Genomic DNA, 13,457 nt, shown 5'->3' on the forward strand with positions numbered 1-13,457 from the left:
TTGGGGGGTCCAAAATGTAAAAGATGTAGCAATGTTTTGGCAAAAATTGCACATTAACATATTATTTATTTCAGAATCACAGTAACTCGGATGTTGTATCCATTGATTGCACTATGAGCCTGGCGTCCAATCAGGAAGCAACACTCACCCTCCATGGGAGATTGTGGAGCAGAACATTCCAAGCGGTAAGGAATGTCAGATGTGTGAAGAGGGTGTGACCATCCATTAGACATGTGCACTGACAAAAAATGTGTTTGTTTTCAGTTTCAGTTCATTCGTTTTTTTGCTTTTTACGGAAATTTGAAAATTTCTAAAATTCGGAAATTCGGAAATACGAAAATTCGAATTTTCGAATTTTCGAATTTTCAAATTTTCGAATTTCGAATTTTCAGATTTCGGAATTTCAGATTTTCGGGTTTTCGAATTTTCAGATTTCCGAATTTTTGGATTTCCAAATTTCTGAATTTTTGGATTTCCGAATTTCGAATTCTGAATTTCAGAATTTTTGGATTTTCGAAATTCAGAGATTCGAAAATTAAAAAATTCTAAAATCTGAAAATTATTTCAGAAAATTCGTAACTTCTGATAAATTCGTATTCGTTACGTTCACTAACGGCCAAATTTGAAAGGAAATTCCAATACCTATAATTTAATAGTTAGTTATTATTAGTTAGTTATTATTTAGAATTTTACTGATTTTCTTTCTTTTTTTCAGATTTTCGAGTTTTCGGAAAATCAGAATTTCAAAATTCGGAAATTCGAAATTCGGAAATTTGAAAATTCGGAAATTCGAAAACCTATAACATAATAGTTATTATTAGTTAGTTATTTCAGATTTTCGGGTTTTTGCATTTTCGGATTTTCATTCCTTTGAATTTTCATATTTTCATTATTTTCGGATTTTCAAATTTCCAAAATTTCAAATTTCCGAAATTCCAAATTTTCAAATTTCCGCATTTCAAATTTCCGAATTTCGAATTTTTGAACTTACGAAATTTTGAATTTTTCAATTTCCGAAATTTCTATTTTCCGAATTCCGAATTTCTGAAATTCCGAATTCCGAATTTGCGAATTTCTGAATTTTCGGAAATTCGAAAATTTGAAAATTTGAAATTCTGAAATTCGGAAATTTCGGAAATTCGGAAATGGAAAAATTCTAAATTCGAAAATTTTGGAATTAACTAATTTGTCAAAAAAATTGTTATAAAATGAATTTGGAACTAAACGAATTGCACATGTCTACCATCCATCATGCGATTACCACGATCATATAGAGAACCAAAACACTTACTGTATAGCCACCTAAGACCCCTTTCACGCCGAGGGCGTTTTGCAAGCGCTATAGCGTTAAAAATAGTGCCTGCAATCCGCCCTCAAACAGCTGCAGCATTGTCTCCAGTGTGAAAGCCCGAGGGCTTTCACACCGGAGCGCTGCGCTGGCAGGACAGGAAAAAAAGTCCTGCCAGCAGCTTCCTTCGAGCGGTGAAGGAGAGGTGTGTTTACCGTTCCTCCACCGCTGCTCCCCATTGAAATCAAGCGCTGGGATACCGCCGGCAAAACGCCGCTATTGTGGCGCATTGCGGGCGGTTTTAACCCTTTCTCGGCCACTAGCGGGGGGTAAAAGCGCCCCCCGCTAGTGGCCGAAATGTGCCGCTAATCCGACGGTAAAACGCCGCTAAAAATAGCGGCATTTTACCGCCGACGCTATGGGCGGACCGGTGTGAAAGGGCTCTAAGAGCGTGACTGCACGCTTACCTCGGTTAACACTGTCCTGGGTGGCCATATGAATCTGATGAAATTTTTTTATCACCCAATTGTTACATTCCCCTTTAAAAACAAATAGTGAATGTGAGTAGATGAGCAAAAGACAGATTAATGAATTTGGTTGGTTCACTCTACATCTAGATACACCAATAATGAGCGTTCTCTGGGTGGACTACTCTTGCTATTTTTGAAGCATGTGTGCATCTGTTTACAGATCCCCCCGATTCCTACACGATCCCCTCTGACTCAGGAAAGGATTTTCTCACATCCTGCCACAGCCTGCCAGCATTAGTCAGGTGTAGCTCTACCCCTATAGGGCAACTCCGGTCCTCAAGGCGCTCCAACAGGTCATGTTTTCAGGCTTTCCATTATTTTGCACAGGTGATTTGATCTGTTTCACTGCCTTAGTAATTACCACAGCCGTCTTCATCTGAAGGGGAAATCCTGAAAACATGACCTGTCGGGGTGCCTTGATGACTGGAGTTGAGAAACACTGCTATAGGGGCATCTGTTAGAAACAGTTGACAGCGAGAAGCAGTCATGTATAGAGGAAGTATTCTATATATATATGAAGTTGTCATATAAAGAAATGGCTTCTATACAGGGTCGGGACAAGGGGTGGGCGAGAGGGGCGCCTGCCCTGAGCGCAGTGGTTTACTGTAGAGATGGGACGCCTTCTGTTACAAGGCTGACAGGCAGTGGCGGCCCGTCCATAGCGCTGCCCCCTCCCCCCCCCCCCCCAGCAGTCACACAAAAAAAAATTTGAAAAAAATGTTAAGTGCACTGTGTTCGGGCACCAGACACAGTGCACTATGCTTTGGACCTGCTTTGTGGCACATTCCAAAGCGCCGAACAGCGTCCACCCGTAGTATTACTATGGGTGGGAGCTTTGTTGTTCAAGGTAAGAGGTTACTTCCGGTTTCCCTATTCTAACGGGAAACTGGAAGTGACGTCGGCAACTCCGTGGAACGCACGGCCCAAGCGGAGCTGCCTGTACGGTAAGTAAGTATGAGACTCAGTGAGGCTGCATTTGATGGGCACAGTGGCTGCATTTGATGGGGCACAGTGGCTGCATTTGATGGGGCACAGTGGCAGCATTTGATGGGCACAGTGGCTGCATAAGATGGGCACAGTGGCAGCATTTGATGGGCACAGTGGCTAGGTTTGATGGGCACAGTGGCTGCGATTGATGGGTTTTTTTTCCAGAATTTTTCAGTTTGTTTGCACCCCCCCAAGTGACTGCTGGGCGTAGGATCCCCTAAACTTGCACATCATGAATGGGGGGGTGCACAGTTTGGCATCTTTGCCCAGGGCGCTGGATGAGACACTGCTTCTATATTATGTTCGGGTCCCAACAAACACCGAGCCAAATGGGCAAGAGTTAGGGTGTTCGTCTGAGCGCCTTAACAGCCAAAGTTCGGTCCAAACCTAAGTTTAGACCAAACCATTGGCTCATCCTTAGAGTAGATTTAGATGTGCCTCAAAATCTACCTTTGCTCTGCGCTCAGATCGCCCTTAAGAGGCTAACGGCAGGCAGTGCAGAAGTGATGTGACGCCTCATCACTGCCTGTTTTAACCCCATTTTTACCGACAAACAGGCTGAAACTGCATGCACTGCATTTGCTGCACTTCCCCATTTGCCTCAATGTATTGCATTTGGTGGGCTTTTCACTCACTAATCGCTACAGGTTGGGTAGACATGAAGCAAAGCATCATGACCGCGGCATGGAAACACCCCCCGTCCCCTGTCTATTGCACACCTCCCAACATTTTGAGATGGGAATGAGGGACACCTACTAACAAATGTATGTAGGCATAGGACACGCCCCCTCGCCACACCCCCTTAACCACTTATGGACCGAGCCTCTTTTTTGAGATTTGTTGTTTACAAGTTAAAAACATTTTTTTTTTGCTAGAAAATTACTTAGAACCCCCAGACATTATACATTTTTTCTCTAACACCCTAGAGAATAAAATGGCGGTCGTTGCAATACTTTCTGTCACACCGTATTTGCGCAGCGGTCTTACAAGCGCACTTTTTTTGGAAAAAATACACTTTTTTGAATAAAAAAATAAGACAACAGTAAAGTTAGCCCAATTTTTTTTTATATTGTGAAAGATAATGTTACGCCGAGTAAATTGATACCCAACATGTCACGCCTCAAATTGCACCCGCTCACGGAATGGCGACAAACTATTACCCTTAAAAATCTCCATAGGCGACGTTTAAAAAATTCTACAGGTTGCATGTTTTGAGTTACAGAGGAGGTCTAGGGCTAGAATTATTGCTCTCGCTCTACCGATCGCGGCGATACCTCACATGTGTGGTTTGAACACCGTTTTCATATGTGGGCGCTACTCACGTTATGCGTTCGCTTATGCACGGGAGCTCGGCGGGACGGGGCGCGTTTAAAAATGTATTTTTTTTTTTCTTATTTATTTTACCTTTTATTTTTTTATTTTTACACTGTTCTTTTTAAAATAATTGTGTCACTTTTATTCCTATTACAAGGAATGTAAACATCCCTTGTAATAGAAAAAAAGCATGACAGGACCTCTTAAATATGAGATCTGGGGGGTCAAAAAGACCTGAGATGTCATATTTACACTAAAATGCAATAAAGAAGAAAAAAAACAATTGTCATTTAAAAAAATAAAAAATGGCCCTTTAAGAGCTATGGGCGGAAGTGACGGTTTGACGTCGCTTCTGCCCTGCAATGGTATGGAGACAGGTGGCGGCCATCTTCCCCCTCACTCGTCTCCATACCCAGCATGAGAAAGGATCCGATCGCACCAGAGTGCGGCGGGAGGGAAGGTGCCCCTCCCCCGCCGCCGATAAAAATGATCTTGCGGCGAATCCGCAGCCGAGACCGCTTTTATCTGAAAGCGGACCGCCCGCTGAAGAAGAGGATACCAGGGTTATGGTAGCTAGCTGCTGCCATAACAACAATATCCGTCCTCAAACTTAGGACGTATATCGGCGTGCGGCGGTCCAGAAGTGGTTAAAGGAGAATTAAACAAATAGAAGGTTAATTAAATCCACAAGAGCATTTTTTTACCACTACTATTCCTTTATGTATAAAATCAGCTAAATAAAAAATGCACTGTCACTGTATAAATAAAACTGTCAGGGAAGGTGTTGGCATCAGGGGGGATTAAAGGGTTGAATGTGTTCCCTGGGAGTGCTTTCTAACTGTGTGGGGGGAGGTGCTTTGACTGGGGGGAAGACAGAGATCCGTGTTCCTGCTTAGCAGAAACACAAAATCCCCATCTTCCCCTCTGACAGAATGGCGGTCTGCCTTGTTTACATAGGCCATAGCTCCCAACTGTCCCTGATTACGAGGGACCGTCCGTGATTTGGAACAAAGTCCCTCTGTCCCTCTTTCCTCCTCACTTGTCCCTCATTTTGATCTGATCTCTATAGTTGTATATAAAATGCACTTTTTATCTTTCAAAAAGTGTTTCCAGTGTTAAACTCTCTCATGGCCGTTGCTTTTTACTTGCAGATTAAATTCCGCTCCGTGAACCTGGTGACTATCGCTGTATTACAACGGAAATTCCAGAGTCCGTTTATATTCCGGGAGGAGGGGCCAACCCGCCAGGTGAGTCTATTTCCGCATTCAGTACCATTCATTTGTACTGCATATTACAGCAGCTGAGGCTCTGTGTGTTAACAGAAGAGGATCCCAAAAATCGTAATTGGGTCACGCTTTATTGGGGCATTTTTTTTTTTTGGCCTTCCTCTGGATCAACTGTGGGTATAGGATTGTGTACAGGAGCGGACTGACCCATCGGGCACCGCCCGACGGCCCGAAGCCATTAGGGGCCCAGGCCCAGCCCCATGAGAGGCCACTTGAAGCGGCTGTAATAATACCGCTAACGATGCACTGCTCCCCGCAGGCCCCTCCTTCCCTCCCGTCCAGCGCAGGTAATTGTACTGTACGCGACATCACCTGGGACGGACGAGAAGAGAGGAGGGGCCGGCGGGGAGCAGCACGCCGAAATCGGTATTATTACAGGCATCGGGTGAGTGAAGCTTTTTTTTACTGGAGTATAAAGACAGCAGGGCCGCCAACATAGGGAGGGCTCAGTACAGATGTATGGGGCCCGGGCTCCAACAGGACCGCAGCAAGGCCCATGATACTGTCCTGGTCCCCCCACCCCCACAGTGTCCCCCTGTGTGCTCTCTCCCTCCACAGTGTCCCCCTGTGTACTCTCTCCCCCCACAGTGTCCCCCTGTGTACTCTCTCCCCCCACAGTGTCCCCCTGTGTACTCTCTCCCTCCACAGTGTCCCCCCGTGTGCTCTCTCCCCCCACAGTGTCCCCCTGTGTGCTCTCTCCCTCCACAGTGTCCCCCCGTGTGCTCTCCCCCACCCCCAGTGTCCCCCTGTGTGCTCTCTCTCTCCACAGTGTCCCCCTGTGTACTCTCTCCCCCCACAGTGTCCCCCTGTGTACTCTCTCCCCCCACAGTGTCCCCCTGTGTACTCTCTCCCCCCACAGTGTCCCCCTGTGTGCTCTCCCCCACCCCCAGTGTCCCCCTGTGTACTCTCTCCCCCCACAGTGTCCCCCCGTGTGCTCTCCCCCCACAGTGTCCCCCTGTGTGCTCTCCCCCACCCCCAGTGTCCCCCTGTGTACTCTCTCCCTCCACAGTGTCCCCCCGTGTGCTCTCTCCCCCCACAGTGTCCCCCTGTGTACTCTCTCCCCCCACAGTGTCCCCCTGTGTGCTCTCTCCCCCCCCAGTGTCCCCCTGTGTACTCTCCCCCAACAGTGTCCCCCCGTGTGCTCTCTCCACCCCCCACAGTGTCCCCCCATGTTCTCTCTCCCCCCACAGTGTCCCCCTGGGTGCTCTCCCCCCACAGTGTCCCCCTGTGTGCTCTCTCCCCCCAGTATCCCCCTGTGTGCTCTCTCCCCCCAGTGTCCCCCTGTGTGCTCTCTCCCCCCAGTATCCCCCTGTGTGCCCCCCCCCCAGTGTCCCCCTGTGTGCCCCCCCCCAGTGTCCCCCTGTGTGCCCCCCCCCAGTGTCCCCCTGTGTGCTCTCTCCCCCCAGTATCCCCCTGTGTGCCCCCCCCAGTGTCCCCCTGTGTGCCCCCCCCAGTGTCCCCCTGTGTGCCCCCCCCCAGTGTGCCCCCCCACAGTGTCCCCCTGTGTGCTCTCTCCCCCCACAGTGTCCCCCTGTGTGCTATCCCCCCCTCACAGTGTCCCCCTGTGTTCCTTCCCCCCCCCACAGTGTCCCCCTGTGTGCTCTCTCCCCCCACAGTGTCCCCCGGTGTGCTCCCCCCACAGTGTCCCCCGGTGTGCTCCCCCCACAGTGTCCCCCGGTGTGCCCCCCCCACAGTGTCCCCCGGTGTGCCCCCCCCACAGTGTCCCCCAGTGTGCCCCCCCCACAGCGTCCCCCTGTGTGCCCCCCCCCACAGCGTCCCCCTGTGTGCTCCCCCAACAGTGACCCCTGTGCGCTCTCTCCCCCACAGTGTCCCCCTGTGTGCCCCCCCACAGTGACCCCCTGTGTGCTCTCCCCCACAGTGTCCCCCTGTGTGCTCTCCCCCTCCCCATAGTGTCCCCCTGTGTTCTACCCCCCCCACAGTGTCCCCCTGTGTGCTCTCTCCCCCCCCACAGTGTCCCCCTGTGTGCTATCCCCCCCCACAGTGTCCCCCTGTGTTCCTTCCCCCCCCCACAGTGTCCCCCTGTGTGCTCTCCCCCCCACCCGTGTCCCCCTGTGTACTCTCTCCCCCCGCAGTGTCCCCCTGTGTGCTCTCCCCCCCCACCAGTGTCCCCCTGTGTGCTCTCCCCCCCACCCGTGTCCCCCTGTGTACTCTCTCCCCCCGCAGTGTCAACTTTGTGCCCCCCCCCGGTGTCTCCCTATGTGCTCCCTCCCCCACAGTGTCCCCCTGTGTGCTCTCCTCTCTCCCCCCACAGTGTCTCCCTGTGTGCTCCCCCCCCCCACAATGTCTCCCTGTGTGCTCCCCCCCCCACAATGTCTCCCTGTGTGCTCTCCCCCCCCCCACAATGTCTCCCTGTGTGCTCCCCCCCCCCACAATGTCTCCCTGTGTGCTCTCCCCCCCCCCCCCCACAATGTCTCCCTGTGTGCTCCCCCCCCACAATGTCTCCCTGTGTGCTCCCCCCCCCACAATGTCTCCCTGTGTGCTCCCCCCCCACAATGTCTCCCTGTGTGCTCTCCCCCCCCCCCCCCCGTGTCTCCCTGTGTGCTCTCTCCCCCGCCCCCGTGTCTCCCTGTGCAGGTGTGGCTTGAGTGTGGGCGGGGACACAGGGGGCCCCATGAGTTGTCAGTCCGCCCCTGATTGTGTATATGGAGGTTTTCTATTGATTTCTTTTTTCTCTGTGTGTTGAACTAGATGGACTTGTGTTGTCTTTTTTCAATTTGACTAACAATGTAACAATGTAACTACAATACGTATTGTAACAACTGAAAAGGGATTATTGTAATAGTTACTGACTTTTCAATAAAAGTTTTGTTTGATTAAAAACTATTGAATAGGGTCCAAAAAAAACCATTTATGCCCCACTCACATATCGCGTAGCGGGAATGGGCGTTTCCACTACACAATTTTCAAAGCGCAATTGTCACATGATTCTGCGTGTTGCACATGAAGGGACTGGCCTGATGCGCATTTATCACCCGAAAAGAAGCCCCTGCTCCTTTTTTGGGGTGCGATTGAAGGATAAAAGCACCCAAATGTGCCTCACACATTTTGCAGCAATTCTGCCCATGATTTTAAATCGTGACGTGCGATCGGGGCATTTGGGAATATACACTATATTACCAAAAGTATTGGGACGCCTGCCTTTACACACACATGAACTTTAATGGCATCCCAGTCTTAGTCCGTAGGGTTCAATATTGAGTTGGCTCCGCCCTTTGCAGATATAACAGCTTCAACTCTTCTGGGAAGGCCGTCCACAAGGTTTAGGAGTGTGTCTATGGGAATGTTTGACCATTCTTCCAGAAGAGCATTTGTGAGGTCAGGCACTGATGTTGGACGAGAAGGCCTGGCTCGCAGTCTCCGCTCTAATTCATCCCTAAAGTGTTCTTTCGGTTGAGGTCAGGACTCTGTGCGGGCCAGTCAAGTTCCTCCACCCCAAACTCGCTCATCCATGTCTTTATGGATAATTATTATGTTATACAGTGCCTTGAAAAAGTATTCTTACCTCTTGAAATTTTCCACATTTTGTCACGTTACAACCAAAAACGTAAAATGTATTTTACATGTATTGATAATTAGAAATTATTATTTATAACTAAACTTTTATTACTATGTAGACAAGATGCAATATTGCATAACGCAGAACTCTGCTGACACCTAATGGCCAAATGTCAGTATTGGGTGTTTTTTTTTTTGTTTTATGATTTTATGCTGAGCGTTTTTTATTATATACAGTAGTATTATCCACAAATGTACATTTTTTATTTTTGTTTAATCTACAGATTGTACTGGAAATTTCCAAGCAGGAAGATTGGGAAGTTCCTATATGGATTATCATCAGCAGTACAGTAGGTGGGCTGTTGCTGTTGGCTCTCCTAGTGCTGGCCCTTTGGAAGGTAAAGTACAGTTTATTTATGTGTGTATATATATATATATATATATATATCTAATATATACATACACACAGTATAGCATAAGGAAAATAATATAGCCCATACATTTGCTACACAAGCCGTGTTATAATTTTATTAATTTAATTTAGATTAAATTTTAATTAAATGTGAATAAAAACGACCTTTCCTTTTCAATCCGCAGCAGCTGTAATTTTCTGTAAAATTCAATTCCACATGGCAACCAGGAGGCGCTCTGTACACAGATGGTATACAGAACGCCCCCCCCCCCCCCCTAGAAATGTAATTTCCTGCTTGTGTGATTGGCTCACTGATTTGACCCAGAAGTCAGATTTTAGGCATCCCCCGCAACAGGAATTTTTGGTGAAATACTCCCCAAGGGTTAAATGCTTCTAAAGGAAAGTTGCAGTGTCTGCATCCCTTATCAGAACTCTGAGGTGAACATCAGGTGATTATAATGAACCAGATCCTCCCATTCAGAATCAGTCCGCACAGGACAAGGTGATACAAACATCTATGTACATTGATCACCCAGGGGAATGTTTTTTTTTTTTTTTTTTTTCTCAAAAAAAGTTGAAGTTTCTCTTTAACCACTTCAGCCCCCGAGAGGATTTACCCCTCTTCCTGACCAGAGCACTTTTTGCGATTCGGCGCTGCGTCGCTTTAACTGACAATTACGGGGTCGTGCGGCGTTGCACCCAAACAAAATTGATGTCCTTCTTTTCCCACAAATAGAGCTTTCTTTTGGTGGTATTTGATCACCTCTGCGGTTTTTATTTTTTGCGCTATAAACAAAAAAAGAGCGACAATTTTGAAAAAAAGCAATATTTTTTACTTTTTGCTATAATAAATATCCCCAAAAATATATATATTAAAAACTAATTTCTTTCTCAGTTTAGGCCGATATGTATTCTTCTACATATTTTTGGTAAAAAAAAAAAAAAAAATTTGCAATAAGCGGATATTGATTGGTTTGCGCAAAACTTACAAAATAGGGGATAGTTTTATGGCATTTTTATTATATACATTTTTTTATTAGTAATGGCGGCGATCTGCAATTTTTATCATGACTGCGACATTATGGCGGACACATCGGACACTTTTAACACTATTTTGGGACCACTGTCATTTATACAGTGATCAGTGCTATAAAAATGCACTGATTACTGTCTAAATGACACTGGCAGTGAAGGGGTTAAACACTAGGGGGCGAACAAGGGGTTAAGTGTGTCCTAGGGAGTGATTCTAACTGTGGGGGGGGGGCTTAGTACAACATGACAGAGATCACCAATCCCGATGACAGGGAGCAGTAGATCTCTGTTATGTCACTAAACAGAACAGGGAAATTCCTTGTTTACATAGGCATCTTCCCATTCTGCTGCTCCGTGACACGATTGCGGGCTCCCGGCGGACATCGAGTCTGCGGGACCCGCGGGCACGGTCACGGAGTACACGCGCCCACAATGCCGCGATTTAAAGGGAACGTACCTGCACGCCCATTTGGCCAACCGTGCCATTGTGCCGACGTATATCGTCGTGCGCTGGTCGGCATGTGGTTAACAGTGTCAGGACTCATATGTGTATTCCGGGTCATTCAATGGAGGCAACTCTTCTAAGTCACCTAAAATAGTGACAATGACAATGATATCTGTGGGAATCCACCATGTCCTGATCCTCCTTAGCAAGGGACATGAATGCTGGTGATATACATGGATTATAACCATGCACCTTTTTATGATGTTTATTATTAAGTATTTGGATATCTTCTTTTTATCCTATTTTTTTTTTTTATCCCCCCCCCCCCCCCAGTCTCTTTCATTGAACCTAAAATAGTGATGAAGTCCAATATTTAAAGGTGTATCTAATTAAAGAAAAAAAAAAAAGAATCTGGACAAGCTTTCGGGGTATGTCCCCTTCTTCAAGGTCCAAGCAGTACTGCTTGGACCTTGAAGAAGGGGACATACCCCAAAAGCTTGTCCTGAAAAATTGTATGTTAGTGCAAATAAAAAAAGTATCATGGACAGTACTCAATCTTCTCTGTCACAATTGCACTAATACGGCTATAATCAAATCAACCTAGAAAGAAAATAGCCTAATACCATTGGTTTTAGCCTTCATTTTCGCAGAACGAATATACATGCAGTTTTCTCTCCAGGTTGAATGTTTTTCCTTAATACAGAATAGAGTCAATTAGTAAAATACTGCACTATGTCCACTAGATGGAGCTGATGTTCATTGTTTACTGTGGTCATCAGCTCTTAGTGGCCATATTGCAAGAAAACATTCAACCTGGAGAGAAAATAGTCTTATACCATTCGTTTTAGCATCCATTTTCACAGAATGAATACACATGCAGTTTTCTCTCCAGGTTGAATGTTTTTCATTGATACAGAATAGAGACAATTAGTAAAATACTGCATTATGGCCACTAGATGAAGCTGATTTTCATTTTTACTGTGGTCAGCAGCTTCATCTAGTGGCCATGTTGCAAGATAACATTCAACCTGGAGAAAAAAATAGCCTAATAACATAATTTTTGTGAGATAGTGACTATAAGCTCATAGAGGACAGGGACTGATGCCAATGTACAATATATGTAAAATGCTATAAAGCACTGTCAATGGTTGGCACTATATAAATACCTGTAATAAATAAAAATAAATGTGGGTATTCTCTCTCCAGGTTGAATGTTGTTTCATTAATACAGAATAGAAGAATTCGTAAAATACTGCAATTATGGCCACTAGATTGGAGCTGATGTTCAATATGTACTGTGTTCTTTAGCTCCATCTAGTGGCCATATTGCAAAGAGAACATTCAACCTGGAAGAGAAAATAGCCTAATACCATTCATTTTAGCCATGCAGTTTCATAGGACCCCCTGTTCCAGCAGCTCGTTATAGTTGACTTTTACCCTGGTTTTGTCTAGTAATGGCTTGTCCTTTACCTGGTTTTACAGTTGGGATTCTTTAAACGCAGTCACCACGAGAGAGAGGAAGAAGATAAAGTTTCTAGAGTGAGTCGAGGAAAGCTGGGCGGTCAGCCGCAGCCCGCACACGTGCCTATATATTCAAACCTATAGGGGCCAGAGGGAGAAGCTGGCTGGAGATCTGATGATAGAAGACAAATGGACAGATGCCTTCTTGCACAAGACTGAGCCGGTAGCTCTGACTTCACCAGCAGACGCTACCTCAGGGATCAGGATGAACGAGCCCCCACTTCCACCCCTTGGCCTCTATTTATTTCTATCATTATTGATCGGACGTTCGCTGAACTTTCAGCCAAAAGAACTGAACTTGTAAAAATGCTCTGACAGGTTCTGCTCAGGGATCAACCAACTTCGTCACCACCGATCGGTGGAGACCAATATCCGTGTCCCTGAACTCTGTGTTCTGAAAATCATTCCTTGTGTTTTTTAGTTGTTGGATTTTTTTTTTTTTATTGGTTTAAATATTAGCATGCCACTGTAACCTGGCCGGGGAAGAGGATGACGCAACGCGTTTGGTGGGATCGGATAAAGTTGTTTCTGGATGTTTGTATTTACAAAGACACGGTGGCCTGTGCAATTTTCTTTGGTTTGATGTTTTTAGGGGTTTTTTTTTTCTTTGATTGAGTTCATCCTTTTACCCCGGATATTTCTAAAGGAAAAAAAAATCGGGGGAGGGGCTTTTAAAGATGAGAGAAATTTTGGAATAAGAATACAAAATAGCAAATTTTTACAAAGGAAGAGGGAGAGGCTTGTAAATATGTATCCATTTTATAGCGCCATACTCATCCTTAAAAGCGTTATTAAACCGAAAAATTTAATATATTGCAGCTTACCAATCATTATATGTGGTGGCTGCATTAGTTTTCTTTTCTTTAGTCTTTTTTTTTCTCCTCTGTTTTCACCTGGTGATCTGGCCAGTAACACACCTCATGTATTAGAGCTCCCCCAATCTGGATGAAGGAGAACAGGAGGCACCTTCTTGGACAGCAGTATTGTCATTCTGGGGAGAAGGGAGGTTAAATGTACTATCAATTTTAAATACACTAACAGATTAAAGTCAAACTCCAGCTAATACTTTATATTCAGTTACAGCAGTTTTGTTCTTTTTGGGATAAGGGTTTTACATGAATAAAAA

At 45.9% G+C, this 13,457-nt stretch overlaps 1 protein-coding gene across 3 annotated transcripts in view; it reads left to right on the top strand.

Moving 5' to 3' along the window:
• The window catches only part of ITGA11 (integrin subunit alpha 11), a 253,778-nt gene extending 240,734 nt beyond the window's left edge, over positions 1-13,044 (top strand). For all 3 annotated transcript variants that reach the window (XM_073618273.1, XM_073618274.1, XM_073618276.1), the window contains 4 exons: positions 75-185; positions 5,271-5,366; positions 9,206-9,319; positions 12,293-13,044. In XM_073618273.1, the coding sequence (XP_073474374.1) occupies positions 75-185; positions 5,271-5,366; positions 9,206-9,319; positions 12,293-12,415 (444 nt within the window). In that variant the 3' untranslated portion in view covers positions 12,416-13,044. The remainder of the gene's footprint in view (positions 1-74; positions 186-5,270; positions 5,367-9,205; positions 9,320-12,292) is intronic.
• The last annotated feature ends 413 nt before the right edge of the window (positions 13,045-13,457 follow it).

The sequence above is a fragment of the Aquarana catesbeiana genome, linkage group LG03, assembly GCF_042186555.1.
Source record: "Aquarana catesbeiana isolate 2022-GZ linkage group LG03, ASM4218655v1, whole genome shotgun sequence".
Lineage (NCBI taxonomy): Eukaryota > Metazoa > Chordata > Amphibia > Anura > Ranidae > Aquarana > Aquarana catesbeiana.